This window comes from Epinephelus lanceolatus, chromosome 19 (genome assembly GCF_041903045.1).
Source record: "Epinephelus lanceolatus isolate andai-2023 chromosome 19, ASM4190304v1, whole genome shotgun sequence".
In the NCBI taxonomy this organism is placed as follows: Eukaryota; Metazoa; Chordata; class Actinopteri; order Perciformes; family Serranidae; genus Epinephelus; species Epinephelus lanceolatus.
Window position 1 is genome coordinate 35,422,010 of NC_135752.1, and position 23,361 is coordinate 35,445,370.

The 23,361-nt window shown below is 40.0% G+C and overlaps 1 protein-coding gene across 8 annotated transcripts in view; it reads left to right on the top strand.

Moving 5' to 3' along the window:
- Positions 1 to 6,456: 6,456 nt before the first annotated feature.
- Positions 6,457 to 23,361, top strand: part of slc4a5b (solute carrier family 4 member 5b) — a 48,564-nt gene continuing 31,659 nt past the window's right edge. For 6 of the 8 annotated variants that reach the window (XR_013488131.1, XM_078162024.1, XM_078162023.1 and 3 more), the window contains exons 1-7: positions 6,457 to 6,625; positions 10,657 to 10,721; positions 12,932 to 13,150; positions 20,206 to 20,335; positions 20,630 to 20,790; positions 22,426 to 22,581; positions 22,767 to 22,862. Coding sequence is in view for 7 of the 8 variants with exons in the window: in XM_078162024.1 (XP_078018150.1) it covers positions 10,658 to 10,721; positions 12,932 to 13,150; positions 20,206 to 20,335; positions 20,630 to 20,790; positions 22,426 to 22,581; positions 22,767 to 22,862 (826 nt within the window). In the remaining variant the exon portion in view is untranslated. Of the gene's footprint in view, positions 6,626 to 10,656; positions 10,722 to 12,931; positions 13,151 to 14,990; positions 15,480 to 20,205; positions 20,336 to 20,629; positions 20,791 to 22,425; positions 22,582 to 22,766; positions 22,863 to 23,361 lie in introns of those variants that run through there. The other 2 variants (XM_078162026.1, XM_078162027.1) reach the window with 2 other exon arrangements.

Here is a 23,361-nt window from a genome sequence, read left to right on the forward strand (position 1 = left end):
GTTCACTGTTATGCTGCTTATTATAATAGTTTATTAGACGTCCAGTGGTGGACAGTAACATAACTAAGTGCATTTCCTCAAGTAACGTCTCTGGGGTGTTTGTACGTTATTGTTTATTCAATGATCCCCATTAGAAACACATGATTGTACCTCCAGTCTTCCCAGGGTCCTACACGTTAAAGTACAGTGCAAACATTAAATAGGAATACAGACAGATCAATATCTGAAAACAATTATTAAATAACAAATGAAAGAAATTAAGGATAGTGTAATCATAATTCAGCATAGCAGCAGCAAGAAGACACTACAAACACGAATTATAATAAAACAAGCAGAAAAACAGGGTAATTTATTTTATAAAAAATGATGATATAGAAATAAGAACATTAGTAAATTAAAATAGTGCAAGGCGTTTATCTTGTTGCCTGGCCAGATATTTCTTTGTGAGCTTTTTAAAGCTAATTTTGACATTGACAGTACGAATAAAATCAATAGGCAGAGAATTACAGACCTGTATATTACAACAGATTTATGAAAAAGATTTACTTGAGTGCTATTTTACACTTCTACATCTCAGAGAGAAATAATGTACTTTTTACTCCACTATATTTATTTGATGAATTGAATTAGTGAAGGTTTAGATTAATAATATAGTGCAATGATACGACATATTAACAAACAAAATATGATTTATTGTTTAGGCAATATTACACCAGAGAGTGTAATATTGCCTAAACAATAAATCATATTTTGTTTGTTTATATGTCGTATCATTGCACTATGTTTAGATTAATAATATAGTGCAATGATACGACATATAAACAAACAAAATATGATTTATTGTTTAGGCACTATTACACCAGAGAGTGTGCTTTTATTTCAACTGTGGCACGATGAAATCACTTACTATTAGGAGTAGGAATCACTAGAGGCCACAAAGTAAAATATTTTCAGCATATTTAAGTCATGACACAGTATTATTATGATTTTAAACACTGTGAAACTTGTGATATGCTGAGTATTGGGATAAAATATATTGCGATATATTTCAGGATGAACAATATTGGACTTTTTTGGCAGATATCCAATATGCCGATATGTAACAACTTAATTGGCAATTACAGATACCGATATTGGTATAAATTCAGTTTTTTCCCCACCTAATTTTAGTGATCATCAAGTCTCTTCTGTAGTGGAATTAACATCACATCATGCATGCATACTCTTTTCGTGATGGCCCACCAGCAGATAGAGAGACATGAAATACGATATTTTCCAGTGTATGTAATATTAATTAAGTGCAACATTAAGGAATAGCATGTTGGCTGATTCTGGTAGTTCATTTTAAAGCCAATATCAGCTGATACTGATGACGTGCCGATATTATCATGCATCCCTAGATATATTGCGATTAATTACTTTTTTTCAAAAGCAAATTATGTCCCCAAAGGAAAGCTTTGTCAACATCTGTATGTATTATCTAATAGGATAAAGTTCAGTTCACATTGTTCATCTCACTTCAGTCATTTTTATTGCAGCAAAATGAATCTAGTGAACTGAATAGTAGGGCTGCAACTAACGATTATTTTCATTGTCTACTAACCTGTCGATTATTTCTTCGATTAGTCGACTAATCGTTTTATCGAAAAATGTGCTAAAATGTTGAAAAATGTCGGTCTGTCTCTTCCAAACCCCAAAATGATGTCATCTAATGTCTTGTTTCATACTCACGCCAAAGGGTTTTAGTTCACCGTCATGGGAGAGTGTGTAAAGCTGCCAATATCTGAACATAAGAAGCTGCAATAAGAGTATTTTGGGGTACTTTTATAGTACTTTTCTATGAAAAATGACTCAGACCGATTAGTCAGCTACTAAAATAGTCACTGATTATTTTAATACTCGACTAGTCATTGATTAGTTGACTAATCGTTGCAGCCCTAAAAATCAGTTAATTTTATTATTGTCGTGGGCCAACAAAGTTGAATTTGTATTTGTAATATTTATAATTAATATAATAAGAAAATCGATATGTGGCATCTGTGTGTCGACACAATATTGCCACACAAAAACATTACGATATTATGCTGTAGTTTACTTTTCCAATTTTTGCAAACATTCTCTATTTATCTGTATTTATATCTATCTGAATTTTCCCTCTCAAGTCCTTTATTGTCACATTCGCAACAATTTGGCTACAGAGAAGCTGGCAAGGAAAAAAAAATTGCCGGTTGATTATCTTTTAGACTTGAATATATATATATTATTACACGAGAGGCACAAACTGGGGCTAACAAAAAAGTTTTATTTTCTGACACAGACACTGCTTTGTGTTCTGTTTTGTAAGTATTTGAGTGGCAAGAGTGATAAGAGCGATAAAAGATTAGAAGATACCAGCAAGATCCTGCAGTTTATCTGTACCTGTAAACAGAAATGGACTTTACTGAAGTTAAACTTTATGGTTCACAGGCTGTGTTTTTCATGATGAAACTCTTGACGACTGCTGCTGCTTTTGGGCGAGCCAAGGAGCCACCTGATCGATATTTATGCCCCAGATTCTCCCGTTGGATCCCAGGTAAAATAACTAATATTTTGAGGTGGCAGCACGTGAAGAGTCACCTCTGCATGATCTGATACTAAGTTGGCCCATTTGTCACATGAGGCAGCATACGAAAGGAGATAATGGGAAACCAAGTAATAATCTATCCTTCTAAAGACACAATGGTAGGATGAATAAAAAGTGTAGTCCCTACTGGTGGGATTCTTTAATAGTATTCTATAGATTATTTTGGTAATTAACTGAGTAATTGGATAAAAAATACTGTGTGTTTTCATTAAATTACTTTAGCTTTATTTAGAGACAATCGTAATATATAAAAGAGAAAATTAGGAAGGTCTCTGAAATGAGAGAAATGAGCAACACGTTTGTTTCCTTTTTTGAAAGTCAGAGCTGCCCACCAGTCATGCAAATGACCGATTTCATACGTACTCACGCTACGACACTATTTCTCACACTGTCAAAAATAATCAGTGTTAGGAAGTAGCTCACAACAATTTAACAGCATTCTCACTAGTGTGGTGGTGACATCACTACTTTCTGAGTCAAATAACTTTACAGTAGTGAAGTAGTGCAGTGGTGTCCATAAAAGTTACAAACTCTTTTCCTGCAGACGTCTGGATAAAAGTAAGGATAGTAAAACTGAGGATAAGTGGTGTGACTGATGCAAGTGCCACAGTGAGGCACGTAGACAACAGAGTTGCCCCCTCGTCCCTTATGAAAAATAAAATGTAGTGTCCCTTATTGATTCAGTACAGGATGCAGTTTGTCCCGTATTTCTGTGGAAAGAGTTTAACAAGAGATATCAGACAAATGTTAAATCAAGAGGAGAATGTCACTTAATGGCAGGTCTGTCACTCAGTGTCATCGTTGCCATGGTCATGGTGTATAGTTGTACTGAATTTAACAAAGCCACAACTCTTTTTGGTAATCAAAGTATTCAAGTTACTCAAGGAATCGTTTCAGCCCTAACTCCAACTACAGAAACTCAGCCTCCTGTTAATATCCTGCTCACTTATAAGCTAAATTCAGACGTATCCAAGGTGAGATGAAACAAAACAAATGACTGAACTGAACAAAAAATGTCAAGGAAAATACAACCACTCAAGTGAAGATAAAGAAAGACTCAAAAAATATATATATTGAGAGGCGGGTATCAAAAGAAACTGAAGGGTGGACAACTTGATTTAATTTCTCTTGGTTTAGTGTTTAGTGCTCAGTTTAAAGGCCTATTCTTTAATTATAATTAAGCAGATTTAAATGAAATTCTGAAGGGTGACCTGATATATTAAATAATATAGTCTGTTAAACTCCATTTTAATTTTGTAGAATAAATGTGTGCTGTGCTGTGTGCAGAAGTTGTATTTTCCTTTTCATCCTCTTTATAGAACCTAGAGCCTTAAAAACTGGTGTATCGCTTTTTCTTCAAATAAATTTCTGTGTTTACATGAAATATACTGCACATAAATTACATTTAACTTTCTGTACTTTAATATATTACTATATGAATTATACTTATTATTCATACTTGTACCTGAACACCACATAATTCACACATCATGGATGCTGGAGTCGCACTACTGGACGTCTTCTGCACAAATATTTGCACACATATTTAGTCTAAGGTATTGTAATGTATATCATGTATGCAGCTTTTTAATATGACTTCTCTAATTGGTTTAATTTCTTATATTTTCCATTAATTTCATCCAAGTAGTTCTTTGTTTTTTACCTCTAATCATCCTCTTTCCTGCTGTTATTTGTGAATGTCCCCTCAGGGATCAATTAAGTCTTATCTCATATAAAAACATACAGAGATAACACCTAATTAAACTATCTCGATCCCAGCTATGCACTGTAGGTCCACTTAAACGTTGCCTCAGTCTTTAGGTATCCTGGATTGTTCTCACTCTGATCATCTTTGTGCAGCAGATCACACAATCTGATTCATGCATTGAATTTATTCTCCTGTCTGGAGCAGTAAGAGGATTACCACCAACATCTGAGCAGGGTTTCAGAGGCACTCATCATCTACTGCTCCATCTACTTAACAGGAAACCAGTTTTTTAGAGCCATCTAGTGGTGACACTGGCTGACACAGTTCAAGTGGGGTGGTCAAGAGTTTGTGTGGCTAATGGTGTCATGTTAGCATGGCTCCACCGTGTGGTTAGTATGTGAACGTAGCCTTAAGAATTGGTTATAGTTTATGTGATAGATGTTCAGTCATAATGATGACACTCTTTATAAGGATAAGGATTTTTGATATTGTAGAGATATATAAAGACAAGTAAATGCATAGGAGTGAAATGTACAGCTTTTACATCTGAAATATAGCATAAAATACATTACAGGAATACTAAGGTACAGTTTAAAGGAGCAATAAGCAAAATTCATCATTTCTAGATTGAAGGATTTAAAAAATTGCTATGTGAAGAACTAGAGGTGTAATTTCATTTGGAGTATAGCATGACGTCACACACCCTCTCTCTGTGTTGATCTCTAGCCCATTGTTTACAAGCCGGTCCGGCTGCGCGTTCATGTACGTTCATGTGAATAGTCAAATGTCTGTTTTAATTAGTGTTACAGTAACATTAGACACATGTCGCTATGTCGATTCAATTAAATTTAATGTTACAGTTGTAGCATGGGTTAATGTCCGGAGCTTGAGTTACTAGCGGCTCGGTCCCAGCAATGGGTCAGGTGTTACGGTTGTGTTAGGTGAGTAGCCCGGCAGCCCAGCTAACATTTGCAATTAGCATTGTAAAATGTAGCCCGGCGGGCAGCCTGGCGGGCTGTGTTTAGCTATTTCCCTGCCTACTTCAATGATGATGGTACCTGTAATAAATGTAATATATAGCTGGTAGAGCTGGTAGAAACGCTCCATAGCTGTAAGTTACTCCAGTAGCCGTAGTAGCTCTAGTGCTAACTCCAGGAGCTTACGCTAACGTCCCTACTCTGCATGAGCCGGAGCCATGAGCCGCGGGCTCACGGGCTCACGGAGAAGAGTAGGAACGTTAGTGTGCCAGCCGACTAGTGCTAACACTAACGTCCCTACTCTTCTCCGTGAGCCTGGCGGGCTCGTGGATTCGCATGGCAGCCGACTAGTGCTAACGCTAACAGGAAAGCAGGGAAATAGCTAAACACAGCAGAGACTGAGAGTGAGTGAAAGACATTGCTAACTGCTAAACTAAGTTGGCTGTTTAGGTTTTATTTCCTCGCCCCTGTGGCGGGTGAATCTGCCTGCAGTGAAACCGGGGCTAACCGGTGCTTCCTCCTCAGGCTCCACTTCACTCAGCTGCCAGCACAGCCAGTTAGCCTTCGCTAGCTTCCCAGCTAACGTTAGCCCCGGCTCTCCGTTTGGATCCAACCGGAGCACCGAGCCCTGGTTTGTTATTCAGGTTAATGTGGGAAGAAGCAGCGGGTATATCGGGCAGCTGAGTGACGTGGAGCCTGCAGAAGAAACACCGGGACCGTCTGGATGTAATAGTCCGTGGAGATGCTACGGTGCTGGGCTGCACAGACAAGGCGAGTGGGGGGGGGGGGGGGGTGGAGAGCAGAGGTAGAGGGAGGAGTGGCTCATGACACTCTTTGTTTTGGTCTACAGGCAGTGCACAACAGCAAACCTAGCGGTGAAACGGTTTTGCTTTTTGCCCCTTTAAGTATCGCAAAATTATACTTTATTACAGTTCTGGAGCAAATGTTTTACAAATGAGTTTACACCACTAGACTCAATGTTTTGTGTTTCAAGATAGAAATCTGAGCAAAATGTGAATGGACGCCACTGAGCATGAACTGATCACACTGTTACCACACACACACACACACCCAACCCCCCAACACACTCACAAAGTGTCACTCCAGCGTCATCCGGTGCCCAATACTCAGATTGTCCATACAGTCACTGAGAGCAGTTTGTTGGTGTTTAGTTGCAGCATTTTGCTTTATAGACTACAAACAGAACATTGTTGAAATCTGTAGTTTTATGCTTTGTTTGGGTACTTTACTGTGACAGTACAAAAATACTCCAATAACTTCTTGGTTTGGTTGTCACTGCTTCGTCTTTCACATCAGGTAAGGCATGTATTACACTGTCTATTAGGATGCAAATTTGACATGGCCTCTGTTTTATAATTGTTTTGTTATTGATTGGGAGCTGCCTGATGAAATTGCCTGTGAAGTGTAATCAGGTTGACTGATGTATGCGAATGTATTAGCATTTTGCTCATTTGAACTACTGAATCTGACCGAATATGACATAAGAATGACTAGAGATTGGAGGACAGTTTAGCTTAGGCATAATCATGTCATAGAAAGATGGATTGGAGAGCATGTTTGTCCTCTTTGACTTCATTATAGCTTTCATCTGTGCAGGTCATTGAGTTTAGTTGTATTTATTTTGTCTTAGAAAGATAGAAAATCTGTTTTTGGTCTGAGATAATTTCACTTAAGGGCACTCTCGGTATCTTCTGATTCAATAAAACTCTTTGATAGATAAATTGTATGGGTGACAGATTAAGTTTATTTAAGTTTATGATGTTGTGTAGTTTCTCTAAATGGCTTGCAAGATGTCTTTGATATTTGTTTGTGTATCTTGTTTTTATTATTGATATTTTTTAAATAGAATCAAAGTCATTTGATCAGGAAAGACTAAGATTTGGCTATTTGATGAGTTTAAATGTTGCATCAAGTGTTTATTTTCTGATTGAAAAGACGTGAATAGATAATACATGATCTAATAATTGTGTGATAGTTGGCTCTAAGTAGCTGGTCATCACCAGCTGCGAACAGTGTGTGCATCTGTTAATATTTTATTGACAAAAGGTTGCTGGCCTTTTTCCAAGGCGAATTCCCAAGCCAAGGGCTGGACTGAGAGTGATTGCTAGTGACTGCCTGTTGCCTGGGCACGTCACCACAGGGCATGGTTGTGCTCAGTCCGAGAGAACGATGCAGGGTCAGTGCACACTCGTTGGAGTTTGCCCAGTAATTTAAGACACTTAACTCCATGAAACTGTGTGTTCACGGCACGGGACAGCTCGTGCCCATGCAGAGGGTTGGGTGGCTTCTTGGACCAGAGGACAGTGGGAGAAACAATCAACCAAACGTGAACCAGCTGCAGTGTTTTAATCCTAGGCTAATAGATTGAGTGTAATTGGACAGAAGCACCTTCCAAATTATAATGCAATGTATATACTGTATAATTTTTAGGAATACGTTCGTATCAACTTGGGCCTTGCATCGTTGACTGTGTTTACATGTACCAAGTATTCCAGCCGTTGTCCTTATTCTAAAAACGACAATATTTCTTGCAGATTGGCACGCTTTGGTTAAAGTGCCCTAACATGTCGGTTATTACGTCAAAATATAGAAAAGTGGAACGCTTGGAACTGCTTCTCATTTTGGCTCTTTACGTCAAAATAGAATTATGTCAAAGTTTTCCATTGGTGGTGGACTTGTTGGACTGTGCGAATGCAGCCTCCTCTTTTATTCCTTCAACCAGCTTCTTGAAAAGGTCTGCGTTAACATATTCGAGGATATCCAAAAAAACTGTGGATATCCAAGTCTTTCTTTTTTCCCTCCGACCAGAAATGTTGGCTCCTCTTTTGAGCATGCATCTCTACCAGGCCTTGTAGACTGTTGGCGAGTGGGTTTATGTTCAACGTATTCATGACAATGTACAGAGCTGACTGTAAACAAACTGTGGTAAAAACCCCAGTTGAGAATCATATTCTCAATGTGCTGTATACATTCCCAAATAATACTATTACATGACCCCTATCAAATTCAGAATATTGTCATAATCTGAATTATTGTAGAATATTAGTGTGCATGTAAACGTACCTAGTAGTAGGGCTGGGTATTGGTACTTAATACTTTTTATAACCTGGTACCAAGTGGTATAGAAACTCTCCAGTTGAACAATCCCTGCATTTAATACTTGTTGCACTGGGGATCTGACCCAGGACCATCCTGACACCCTGCCAGATCAGAAAACTTCTTGTTGCTGCTGTGTCTGGAACTGCCCTGCCCTGGCGAACGCTGAGTTCAGCATTTGCATGGTTAGCCTGAGCTAAGGCAGCAGCAGGGGTTCACCTCTGACACAGAGCCGTTAAACGGTCCCAACAAACTCATACCGGCACTAAAATGGCCTGACTCTGTCAGTTAACCTGTTGGTAACCGTAACGTTAGATGTGTGATGCTAACAGTTAGCCCTGTCACTGTGTGTGCAGGTGAACTCCATGGATGTGTAAAGACACTTAGATACAGTGCTGGAGGCACGACCTTGTTGATTCTTATGAAAGTTGCTCAGTGGGGCATGAAACCAAAATGGTTCAAGTGCTGCATGATCGGCACTGCTTCTGCACTGTTTGGCCCATAGAGCAGGCTCATTAGAGATATTTGCCAGCCGAGCCAGCTACTTCCTGTTTCGTGCTCTGCTAACTTATATAGGGATCAAACGATTTAATCTTGCAGCTCCTTTAGACTTTCCAAATGTTATCAGACCATCACAGTTCTTTTACAATTAAGGTTTATGTGAAAAAGTCTTTTGGGCCACAGAGCATGACGTGACGGACCCGACAGTTGTAACTACACAATAGTTGACCTAAACACCCGGCGTATTTCCTGGAACCCTGGTGGACTCTCACAAATGTCCCTGGGGAGGATCTACCACTCTAGCAGCAGCAGCTAAAGCCCATACAGTCTGTGATGTGATGAAGTCAGAGTTGGCGGTTCAGTGAGCTGAGATGCCTCTGATGCCACTCCATTCACATTATGGGTATCAGATGAAGCACTCTGTTGGGATCTGTATCACTGGTTTACTAGTGTCATAATTTTTTACATAATACCCAGCCCTAATATTTGCTATATGGCTGTATATCTTGGATATTTGTATGAAGAGAGGAGCTGAGCTGTCAGCTGATGCTTGACCAACCTTATCTCGAAGGCAGACATTACATATTTACTCTAAAGCTAAGTGTCACAAAACAAATCGCCATCTGTAAACATAATTTCGAGTGAACAGAGTTGATCTGACAGACCCTTTTTTCCGACATCACTAACTAGTTTTAAAATGTTCAGTATAATCGTATCATGCAAGAATGCTTCTCATTACTCCATGTTCGTGCGTGTGGTCGTGCCCACGAGTTTGTGTGCATGACTGCACTCATGTGACTGTCCTTCACAGTCAGTGATCAGGCTTCAGGGACTAGGAAGCAATCAGAAATGACATCTATTGATCAGCCTAGAAAACTCCCCCAAATCAAGGTTTAGGAAGGGAGAGCTACGTCAGGAGAGCACAGCAACACCCAGTGATCAGTTCACTGTATACAAATAACAATTACAAGAATATGTCTGCCTGATATTAAAGTGTGCATAGTCCCTTTTTTGCTCTATGAGTTATGATACATGATTTATTATTTCTTAAGTTAGAATATGAGACTGTTTTTACCAGAGGATTGTAAGCTCAAAGTCCAGCAGCAGTTTGGTGGGAATGCTGGGAATTCCCAGCTGCTTCCTTTGGTTTCCAGCCTGGTTTGGTCTGCAGTCTGGTGCTGAAGGGCTGCTGGGGTTTCCATTGAGTTTTCCTCTTGTCATCCATTGATTTGTTTAGGTTTGCCATGGCACATGTGTCGCCATGTGGCCCAGCAGCTCACATGGTACAGTTAGAGTCACTGTAAGACCAGGAGGATTCCCTGACCTTTACAAACAGAGAAAAAAATGTATATTAAAGTGTGTTGTGTTCTTGTTTATCTCAGGTTTTTAATGCTGGACAGGGTTCCTGTGGATCCTTAAAAAGTCCTTAAAGGCATTGAATTCATTAATCTAAAAATAAGGCCTTAAATGGTGTTAAAATGCCTTAAATCGATCTGTCAGAGGTCTTAAAAATGTTTGGGACATGGAAAGTGGAATTCTGTGAATCCCTTTTCTCTGACATTGCATTGTAAAATCTCAAAATAATTGGTAACATCTGTTTAAAAAAGAAAAATCTGAAATGCCTCATGCATTAACACCAGGCAGATCAGGGTAGTAGGTGTTAAATAGGTCTTACATTTCATTCCAGTGTCATTCAAAAAGTCTTAACTCCTTGTCTCTGCATGTTTCAGGATGGATCATCATGACTGGCAGCGAGGGAGGAGTAGAGGTCACAGGCGCTACGATGATGATGATGGTGAGAAAACCATTACCCTGCAAGAAAGTAAAGTGTTAACTGTGTAGAGACTGGTTTGTTTTATAGGAATGTGATAAGCTGTTGTTTGGGTTTGTATTATTATAGAGTTAGTAGTTAACATGGCAGCAAACAGTTGCTGATTCACACATTCACACATTGAGCACACTAGTCATTTGTCATTTTTTATTAACCCTGATGAATGTAAGTCCAATATTCACTCTGTTGTAGCCCTAGTTTGGTTTGTACAAACTCCTCAAACATATCTGTCTCTTAATCTGCTCGATGTTTCACTATTTTCAAAGTCAACTTCTGGTCTGTTGCTGCTACACAACTATGACGTGGGGGAACGATCACTTCCAGTACAGTTTGGAGCAGTGCAGCAGTGCATTTGGCCTCAATATTCTTCAATCAAAACTGTAACTTAAGGTTGTGAAATTTACCACAAAGAATGGAAAAACGAAGCTCGCTCAAGATTTTGCAGTGTATAGACCAGAGAATACACACCGCCTTTTCCCTAAACAAAGATGGTGGCGATCTTGTGACGTCATGTTGACTTAAAGGATATGGCCACTTTAGAATGCAAATACAGACAGTACTTACTCACCCTCATGCCGACAAGAAGTCTAGTGTAGTTTTTTAATCCAGAAAATCGTTCGGGGTATTGGAAGATAACTGCTATGGGTGTGCTGTGTTTACATGGCAACTCGCGCAAGACTAGCTGATGGCTAGTGGTGGTGATAGTTCTCAAGTCTCGCGTGAGTTGCCATGTAAACACAGTGCTCTGCAGGGCAGGCTAACTGACCACGGTGAGAAATGATGCTATAAAAGTGGAGTAAATTACGTCTTTTCAAGTCAATTTTGCTTGGATTATGACGGACGAGCCGTTCTGACGTTTTTGAAATGCATTAGCGGAGTTATATTACATTTTCAAAATGTGGGTTCCATGCATTTCAAGTGTATGGAAAAAATCCTAGCTAGCTGTTATCCTTTGATACCCCGAATGAGTTTTGTGGATTAAAAAACTACACTGGACTTCTTGTCGGCATGAGGGTGAGTAAGTACTGTCTGTATTTTCATTCTGAAGTGGCCATTTCCTTTAACCATATAGTCTCTAACTGTGTCTGTATACTCTTTGTTGCTGAACAGGTAACGTACAGTGGGTTTACCAGAACTTTTTTTGCCTCCATGCTGGTGATAGTTGTGGCCAGAGGCATTATGCTGTCTCTCCGGCCCATTCTTGTGAATGTGATATCTCAAGAACACCTTGAGGGAATTTCCTCAAATATGGTACATATGTCCACTCGGACTCAAGAATGAAGTGATTAGAATTTGGTGTCAAAGGTCACTGTGACCTCACAGAACACATTTTTTAGCCATAACTCAAGTATTTATTTGCTAGTAATGACAGAAATGTCTGACAGGATAAAACGATGAAGCAATGTCATTATATATACCTAAAAGGTCAAAGGTCAACTTAGCTGTGACATCATAATGTTCTGCAAAACCACTTTTTTGGCCATTACTCAACGTCACATCTCAGGAGCAGACGGGGAGACATTTGGTCAGATACTGAATTGGTGACACTAATCTTCAAACTGTGGGGATGAAGATGTGTATGAAGCATCCATGTTTTCACACACATGGATTTGGACTGTAACTGCAACTTGACAGGTTCGCAGAGGTTCACAACTGCAAATTGGTGACTCTAGTTTTTGTGTTTTAACTAAAAACAGCTGCCTGCAGCTGCTGCTGGAAACAGCTGGACCAATACAGTGCAGTTGCAGCTGTAAAACCGAAACAATGAGTCGTTTAGGAGTGATTGTAATTTAGAAAAACATGAGGATAAGTGTGAATTGTGTCACTCTATCCATCCTCCCCTTCAAAGAATAGCTTGATTATAGGAAGTTCCCAATTTCTGATATTTGTACTAAGATATCTGAAGCTAAGCTAAGTGTGCAGACATCTCATCTGGGCAGTTTTTTTGTGTAATTTATTTCAAATGAGGCAGTTCAAAATGCTTTTATTGGCATAAATATGAGATGGACACTATTGTCAAACATAATGCAGCAGTAGACATTTCCATTTATCTGTGTGTCTGTGTGTTTACAGTTCTGTTAACACTTGTTTGCTAATGAGAACTCTGCTTTCACCACACTCCACAAGCCGTTACCGCATTGATCCGGCACCTACATGTTCTCTCTCTCTTTCAGAGGCCCAGCCGGTCTACATCGGTGTTCCAGTTTCCCACAGACGGAAAAGGCGCAGACATCATTCCTATGCCAGTGACGCTGAACGTGAATCCCGGCACTGGCACTATGATCACCACTCACACCGTGAACACTCCCACCGAGGATATTACAACGACAGAGAGGAGCACTATGACGATGACGAGGGCAGTGTAGGGCGTCACGAGCACTCCAACCCCTCAGGTTAGACAGTACATGTCTGTATAAGATGTGTGTCCCATTATCTCTTTGTCTACATGCTTTGATAAAGTTACTCACTATACTAGAGTAACCTTAATAAATAACAGCCCATTAATAAAACTCTGCCCCCTTTGGCAGTGACAGTAAATACACAAACACTGACTCGTACTTGTGATGTATGCCTGCAGATGAGCTCCTTGCAGCTCCCCTGTTCCCAGAAGCGATCACTTCTTGTGTAAATAAGGGCAGAGGGAAAGAAAAGCAGTCGACGTGTTCTAAATGGGCAGGTTTTAAAAAGCACTGCACCAGTCTTTTACAAATATCAACCTGTCCAAGAACAGTAGCATGAAATCTGTGTCTGTGCTTAGTTCCCTTCTCTTCTTTCAGCGCTCTCCAATGAGAAAATCTACACCAGTGGAGAGCCGCTTGCTTCTTTGCTGCCAGTTGCTTTCTGTTTTTGACTTTAATCCTTTAATCCACTGAACACCGATTTTCTTTTTTATCTGGAGCATCCACTCCAGAAACTTTTCTTGAAGGCTTTTTCAGGAATTTCCACCATAGCTTCCGCCATTCTCCTCGCGGCTGCTCTGTCACTATGACACCACAACTCGCCCATGTTTTCTCCTTGTGTGAGGTAGCTGCATAACATTAGGTTGTAAATGTCCTCGCGGAGGACAGCTGAAAGTTAAAATACTTTAACTTTGAACGGCAATACCTACTACTGTCACCGTTGCCAGTATTCTCTGCTGGCCTCTCGTAAGTTTACCATCCTGCTCTCCTCCACTAAAATGATATCCAGTTTGCGGTCTACTTTCTCCTTGATTCCATGTGATTGCAGCATGAGGTTAATGGCACAGACTGTCCCTGGACATGGCGATTTCAGTCAGTCAACCACTTTTGTCCAGACTGAAATATCTCAACAACAAATAGATGGATTGTCATGAAATCTTGTGCAGATTTTCATGATTCCCAGAAGTTGAATCCTCATGACTTTGGTGATCCTCTGACTTTTCCTCTTGCACCACCATGAAGTTCACATGTGTGTTTTTTTAGTAGAATATCACATATAGATAGGTCGCCATGAAATATGGCACAGACAGTAATGTATCCCTGTGGGTGAATTTGCCAACTCTGGTCACTGCAGAAACTTAAGTGTAGCACCATCATCAGGTCAAAATCTTAATCTGTCTAATGCTTTAGCAATTACTGTGTTGAAGTACAGCCACAGAGAGCTGCAAGCATGGCTGCAAAACCTTAAATAAACCTTGCCCACCGCTGCTTCATGGACCAAATATATTTTCACTTCAAATGAAAAAATGAAACGCATGAAACCTATTTGGTTATCTTAAACACGGCCCAACGAACAGCACACACAGCAGTGAGAGGCATCTGACCAGGCCTGGTCTCTGCTGTCAGGTAGAGAGGCCAAAGGGCTGCCTGCGTTAACACTGTGTGATGAGGTAGAAGTTGTAAGTGCATGCATGTATGTGATGGATATTTTGCAGCGTGGTCTCTGCTCCTGAGGGGCCATGAAGTCTGAAGCCTGTAAGCTGATTAGAGCTGAGAAACTCCAAGCTGTGTGTGCACATATGGGTGTTATTTGGGGTGACTGTGAGTGTTTTGTGCATGGTTGGTATGCTTTGTATTTGAGTCCAGTCAGGATTCATACCAAGTGTGCACACCAAACACAAGACCTGAGGTGGATAGTTCGAGGCTCTGATGCAGGAATGTTGGGGTCATCAGAGCAAGAAAGTAGAAGTTATGTCGGTGATGATGTCCTTTGCTTTTTCTTGCATGTGTGTGTTTGAGTATGAGAGTGCATGGGCTTCTGGGAGGAGAGTACTAGAGGGCCCTGTGGTGCGTGTCAGCCCTCTTAAAGCCTCTGGCTCTTTGCTGCTTTGGAGATTTCAGTGGATTTCTGCCACAGCTTAGAAAAGACCTTTTTCCAACTGGTTGAGGTGCAGGTCGGACCACGTAGACCGGCCAGACACCAAATCACACATGGCTTATTAGAATAACAACTGGCTATGGAATAAAACTCAGAAGGAGTCGGCGTGGAAGCAGCAAAGTGGGGAAAGGAGCAGAAAGGACGTATGTGAGAAGGAATGAGAGTGTGTCACTTCTCTCTACTCATGGTGGAGAGCTAAGGACTCTCAGCCTCAACAAGAGGACGCCTCTCTTTTTCTCCATCCAAAGCAAACCTGAGGATCTCTCACCAGTTACGTTTGGGTTTTACTGTCTCTGTCAATGGATTCAGTGAACATGCAGGACTCCGGGTTGTCTTTACCCTTGGTCATGGCCTCCCGCTGGACCCTACCTGGCTCCCAGACAGGTAAAGATGGCATAAGGGAAGAGGAGAGAAGCCTGGAGAGTAGATAAGTGCTGCATTTTAGAGAAGTTGGTGAAATGTTCACTGACTACATGCAGAGTTGTTTTAATTGCAGTATCATTGTATTTGCTTTATTTTTTATCTAAGCAAAATAGGAAAATTTAAGCAGTTTATTAATGAGTAGAGAATGTAACCTTCACTTTCTCTTATCTAAAAATCTAATTAAAAAAAAAAAAAAAAAACATTAAATGTTGAGGATCGTCTGTGCTAATACATAATTAATCTAGTCCATGCATTTATTTATGGCTGTGGCACCCATGAGACAGTTTTAAAAGATCTTCAGTATCACTCTGTAGTCCCAGATGTGATAAAAAAATCTATTGATCCACAGTTTTAAAAGCACACATGATTAAAAAGTCAGTTTTTTTAAAGCAGCTTTAATGGATTTTTTTAGTCGCTTGGGGACAGTGGGACAAACTGAAATCTCTCCATTTACATAATATCACCACATAAAGTTACATGTCAGCAAACAAGCGTTAACAGTGTGTTGTGTGTACCATCCAAACCCATCAGTCTGCACCTCAAACAGTTGTCACCAGGTCAACTGTAAACACGCGTCACACTGATCACCAATGCATTGATTATATAGACCCTGATTATATTTATTCAGCAGCCATAAACACAGTCAGTCCCCATTACCCGATAACTAACACAAAATGACTTGAAATACAAGAGGCGCCAGGGCTCAACGTTAATGCTCACCTATGGCAGGTAACTATGTTCAGGCAACTGTAATGCAGATTGATAAAGTGAAAAATAAATTTGATGTATGTAACTTTATCTAAAAAAAAGGCTGCGTACTGTTTCGCTGAAGTGAAGCTTTTCCAACTTAGCTGCGCGAGTCTGTCTCACCACTGAGCGTTTTAAAGGAGACAGATGAGAAAAACGTGACATACTGGACACTATTGAAGTTAAATCTGGGGTTGACAATGTCATACATGACATAGTGTAAGACTACATGCTAGAGAGACTTTGTTTTTTAGCCTATGCTAACTGTCGTGCTGTTTCAACAAAGGCTCCGATGCGATCGTATGTCTTTCAAAAGCTTCGTAATCCAGCTTTGAACTGCGATGTCTTTTTGGAGACTTAATACATCCGTAAACATCTATCCAGCACTGAATGTCTTTTGTGATTATTGATCCATTTTTCCATGTTGAAAACAGTTATTGTCGTAGTTAGCTGTCCCCACTAGCCGTCCATGATGCCTTTGTCGAACCATTAAGACGATAAGAGACAGTTTTTCTGACTTGTCGACCAATCACAGGCTATGTTTCTGACTTTGTCCATCTGTGGCTGTCGGGAGAGTCCCAGGCGAGTGTCTGAGGTGTGCTGGGTTTCAGTAATTCCCTCTCAGAAGTTGCATTATGGCGATTCTAACATAAACATAGTACGTCATGGGGTGGCTGTACCTCAGGAGGTAGAGCAGGTTGTCCACTAATCAGAAGATCAGCGGTTCGATCCCCGGCTCGTCAAGTCTGCATGTCGAAATATCCATTGCTCCCGATGGCTGTTCCATTGGTGTGTCAGTGTGTTAAAAGGTAGCATGTGTGAATGTGACTCGTAGTGTAAAAAGCGCTTTGAGTGGTCGGATGACAAGAAAGATGCTGTATAAGTGCAGCCCATTTACCATTTACTGTCATGATCTCCCACTGTAGTAGGACAAAGTATACTCGACACATATAAAATGCACAAACTACGGACATAAACAGAGCTCTTAATGTGACCTGACCTAATGTGACGGAGCTCACATAGTAATGGAAAGTGTTGGGCACATTGTGGAACATTGTATTGTCTTATAATTACACACCACGCTGTAGTTAACAAAGATTACATAATTGTCCCCTGTATGTGGAAGTATCGACTGAGGGTGTGAACGTCACCGTCACACAAAGCTTGTGACACTAAACGGTTAAAACTGGATTCAGATCAATGACTTCGTGTGTTCATCTGCTTTGGATGTTTTTTTAGCTTCTGAATCAAAATGAAGAACAAAGTAAGCAACAGGAAACTGAGAGTCCAGTGACACACGCACACACAGTGGTGGGATGCAAGTGAACAGCGCCTCCAGGCTCGGATGTTAATGGGGATTGATCTGCTCAGAGTAAAATTAGAAAAAGGTGCTGGCTGATCAGATGGTCATTAGAGGAGCTCGTCGAAGAAGAGTAATGGGGATTGTTTAGATTAGACATGGATGTTTCTAATGTCTGGCTGACTAGAACAATTCTCCAGAGGTCTCCTGTTGGCTCACATGTTCTGTCTAATTTATAACGTTGTGGGATTAAATACAACAAAGGGCTTTTTTCACATGTAATTCCCAACTCTCGCTTTTCCAATTTAGTAGTCCAGGTTTTTGCCCATATTAAACAAAAAGACAGTATTCATACAAAGCTGTTGTAATGGCTAACAAAAATAACTATTCCACTAATATTCCTGTTTACATGCAGCCGTGCATACTCAGATTAACGTGCCCTAACCTGTCGTTGATCACCACCAAAAACCTGTTGATATCTGAGTCTAACATGGGTACCAAAAGCAGGCAGGCAGCGCTCCGCTGAAAATTGGCACACTTCATGGTGCTTCTGCATCCACTGCGAATGCAGTGTGTCTCTCCCTCCGACTACAAATGTGGGCTTTACTTTTGGGTAAGCATCTCTACCATAGCCTTGCAATCTGTGGGCAAGTGTGTTTGTGTACGGCATATTCATGACAACACATTGAGGTGGCAGTAACTAGGCAAGAGGCTGTGTGTAGCAAACTGTGGTTAAACTTCAAATTACACTGGCATATCTCACATGTCTAAACAGCAATTAAAGAAATACATATTGAAAAAATACATTTTAGATATTCTGTATTTTTTACGAGCTGACATTTGTTAACTTTAAATTATTTGTAAAACAAAATATATACTGTTATTGGATGTATTAAAACTGATGTGTTGATTAACTTTTTTTAGGTCTTGGTGTGTGTGCTCGTGTTAAATAAAGCTTTTGCAAACTTTTTTTTAGTAGCATAGCAAGTATAATTTAGTGTACTAGAACAGTGGCTTTCAACCTCTTGTCAAGGACGTCTAGATTGACACACATTAGGTCACAGACCCACATTTGATAAGATTTTGCTTGAGGGACCTCAACCTGAGAACATCTGGGTTGTTAGATATGACTAACACCAGAAATCTGTGGCTGTCAACTACAGTTGAGGAGATAACTGTGGAGGAAGTGAAACCTGTGATCAGAATACTCACTCTTACTCACCTTGGGCTCACTTTTATCAGGAATTAAGTAGTGAAAAAAAAACCTTTTCCCCACTTTTCAATGTCAATGAAAGTGAATGATTTAATGTGTTCATCCCTGGCCAATGCTACATTGTTCCACCAAGTTTCATGAAAATCAGAACTGCGTTTTTTCCGTAATTCTTCTGACAGTGAAACAAACAAACAAACAAACCAAACTGAAAACTAACCTCCTTAGCACAGGTTAATCCAAGTCTCATGTATCTGTTCGTATGCGCAGTACTTTCCAAACACATGAATTTTTACTAAAACGTTACTATTTAAAACACTTCTGCAAAAAACAGTCTTAGGCTTGGATTGGTAATGCACGTCGGCAACTCACCAAAACATGCGCTTGTTGAGGCGCGCTACTCGTATGCACAAGTGTTTTTTAATTCCTCATTCACCATTGAGACATGCAAGAAAAACAAAAGTGTGAATCAGTGATACACAAATGGTCATTTTGTGGGTGAAATTTTCTTTAAAGAGAAAATTTGCTTTGCTTTTTCTTTGTTTTTGTGTATATTTTTTTTGTATATTTTGACGGGAGGAGTGATATGTGCATACATGTATTGATTTATCTGATTATGTGTAGGCACGTGTATACATACACAGTATTTGTGTACATGTGGTACATTTATTAGTGATAATCCTGTTACTACTGTTATTATCTGAGTAAGATGGTCCCTTATTTGTGTAGTTATTCATTTCCTTGTCTTACTTATCCCTGTATGATTTTATTTTTGAGTTTTTTTGTTGTTTTTTGTTTGCTGATTTGTCTTTTACCTTTATTTCCCCCTTCCCTTGTCACTCTTTGTATTAAATGACTTAGGCATCAGAGGTCTCCTAAACCAGCCAGGGTGAGGAGGATTAGACAATAGGTTGATTTGTTCTTCTGGAGTTTCAATAACTGCAAAATTTGTGAAATATATGGACACATATGGATGAGATATGGCGATGTATATATGATTTATTATTAATACTTTGCAAAGAAAGTAAATAAAAATTGGAAAATTTGCTACTTTTTAAGTGAATGTCCAATCACTGTTGATGGTAAATGTAGTTGATTAGTATGTGCTGTATTGACCTAAAAAGTTGCAGCTGCAAAGTTTGTGTGCATTTACCAAGTTCACCATCTAAGTTTGGGGTTTTAGCATGCTAACATTTACTAATTAGCACCAAACACAAAGTGAAGGCTGAGAGTAATGTTATTAGTTCTGCAGGTATTTGGTCACAACCCCTTAGAAAAATTAACATGTAAGCTGAAGTTGGAGGTCGAGGAAAAGTCACCAGAGTTGTTATATTTCATCCTGAGGGAACGTGATGCTTTATATATATGTTGCTTCTGACATGGCTCAAATGTGAATTTAATGGAAAACTGACTCTATCTCCATTTTGCAGTCTCCCCTGCAGCAGAGCGTCTGCGCCACATACTGGGGGAGGATGACAGCACCCCGACACCCACAATATTCACTGAGATGGACACACTGCAGCATGAGGGCGGTGAATTAGAGTGGAAAGAGTCTGCAAGGTACACACACGGACATACACACAAACATGCAGGCGTCAGGGGGTCAGAGCTTTCATTAGTTTGGGATTTGGGGTCACTTTTGATGGGATTTAGAGGTGGAAAGTTGAGCCATCACAGGGGCTGGGTGACAGAACTTTAACACTACATGTGATTAAAGCTACAGTTTAAATTACATAACAGCATCCTGCTGCTTCTTAAACAAATCAATCATCCTGTCTCTCTTTAACCCGTCAAATAACACCACCTTATTGACTGAATTCCAGAGTCAAACAACTTTTCCTTCCGTCTCTGTAGGTGGGTGAAGTTCGAGGAGAAGGTGGAGGAGGGAGGAGAAAGATGGAGCAAGCCTCACGTGTCCACGCTGACACTCCACAGCCTGTTTGAGCTCAGGACCTGTCTGCAGACAGGAAGCATCCTGCTCGACCTGGAGGGCTACTCACTGCCACAGATCGTGGGTGAGTCCGACTTAATTTCTCCTCTGTTGTTTCCCTACATCAGAACCAAACAAATCAATACTGCTAAAAAAAACTGCTCATAATGTTCCTAAACATTTTATCAACATGTTTCCATCCAGACAGCAGTTTCCATTACTTTTTATACTCCATGAAAACCAACTTGCAGATACTTTTATGTGGTTGAAATGGTTAAAAACACTTTAAACTTTTTATATAGCTGTTTGAAAATGTAGGTGCAAGAAGGGAACTCCATGTACTATTAAACAAAATGTTGTTCCAGTTAGTATTCAAGAAATCAATGCACTGTTTGGTACTAATCAGAGCTTATGCAACACACGCAACAATAGCATCAATCACACTGTGTCATTGCCTCTACCAATTACACATTAACCACTAATTGATTTTTTTTGCTCACTTGTGCACAGCTGAATAACCCGAGAACACAACATGAACAGATTGTCACCAGATTGTTAGCTCATATCTACACATCCAACAGTTACAAAGCAACATGATGGTTCATTAGGAGTCTTTGTGTTTGTGTCCAGTTGATGAATGTCAGTCCAATAGCTCTGTGTTTGGTCTCCACCATCTCCTGAGGGAGACTGCTGTCTCTTTAGCTGCTGAACGCTCCATTGTGTTCACTAGCTAGTCTCTAACTGCGTCTGTCAACTGTTTGCTGCTTACAGGAAGTGTATAGTGGATTTACCTGAGCTTTTTCTTCTGCTGTTAATGGAAACTGCAAGGTTGGGTGATAATTAGGGGTGTAACGAAAACAAGTGAAGTGAAAGTGAAAACATTGATTCATATCATCTTTAGGTTACGCCTTTATTTTGAAATTCTGTGTCACTGTCAAACAGCAGCAGGCAGATGGCTGAAAGACAGACGATGAGGATAATGTTCTTCCAGAAAGGTCTCTCTGACACAAAGCCCTAAAGGTTAACTCATCCCATGTGCTGTTTTATGCATGTTAGAGGAGTCAATTTATAGTAACACTTATTATAGCACTTATTATTTATGTGTTGCTTTTGTCTTTTATGGCCAAAAGTAAAAAGAAAGGGATGGCAGCTTTTTTGTAACAGATTTTATTATATGGGCATGTAAATATCGTCTCATATCAATCGCAAGCCCCTGAATTGCATCGAATCGAAATCATATTGTGGCAGACTTTGTAACATTAGCAAAAATGGTATCGTTGTCCAAAAATTGATATATTATGGTATCGTGATGAAACTGGAGATTTACATCCCTAGTGATAATTCTCCATGGTTTTATTAATACTACTGGCAGCCGGTCCAAGATTCCAAGTATGAAAATACAGATGAATGCAGGTTTAACAAATACAGTATTAAAAAGATTGTATTCTTATTTTGTTTTTCAAGATCTTTCTGGAGCTGTTTCACAACCATCTGCAATTCACCTGTTTTACAGCTCTAAAACACCACTTTCATGTGTTCATTGCATTGTGGGATTAGAGTGTGCATCAAAGACACATCCACAAGAGTTAGAATAGTCTGCATACCGACCCTTTTGAGTTAGCAAAAAGCAGTACAATGCAGTTACTTAAGTTGAAGTGGTTAAAAAAAATCACTTTTACTTTTAATGTTACTTCAACCTGGCTGTAACCTTTTACTCCAGATGAGATTGTGGATCGGCAGATAGCTGACGGTCTCATCCCTCCGGACCTGAAGGAGAAGATCAGCTTTGTGCTGCTCAGGAAGCACCGTCACCAGACCAAGAAACCAATCCACCGCTCTCTGGCAGACATAGGAAAGTCCTCCAACACTGCTTCCAGTAAGTTTGTGCGCCGTTTGTGTTTATCTTCAATCACCAATCAGCAAAAAGTAACTCAACTGTCTATTTCCATACTAATGCCTCCTTTGTTTTCTGTCACGTTGATCACCACCTTTCCTCGTAAAATCACCTCTTCTGCGATCATTGTTTTCACATCTTCTTCTTCTGCTGCTCTGCTCTGTCAGACCGTAGTCCTCTGAGTCATAGTGCTAGTTCAGCTTCTGGGATCCACCGCTCCACAGAAGACCTACGCTCTAAGTCAAGCAGCCTTAGCCGCCTGCGTGAGTTTAACCACAGAACACCAACACAAACATTAACGCTTCACAGGTTCCTTCCTGGTTTTACCTACACACCAGTGGTGGAAAGTACATTTACTCAAGTACTTTATTAAAGGGTAACTTCATTTTCCCATGTTTTTGTGTCTAAGTGACTAATGGGAACAACGATTTTTAAAATTGGTCCAGTATATATAGAGACGGCCACGAAACAGGCTGCAATGTAACCACTCAGGGTGTGTTTGCAGCGTCAATGTACGTCCAGTAAAGTGTTTGTTTTTGCCACGGACAGGCTCAGATTGTTATTCTAAGTGTCTCACATTATGTAAAGGATCCTTACAGCGATAGACCTTTCTGCATAAGAGTAAGATCCTTTTTGTTTAACCAGAAACAGCCCTGAAATCACCAGACTCACCAGACTCCATTCAGGCAAACAGTAATTTTATCATCATAAAACACACTTCTTGGTCCCCCAGTCTAGTGGGACCTTGACATAATATGTTGT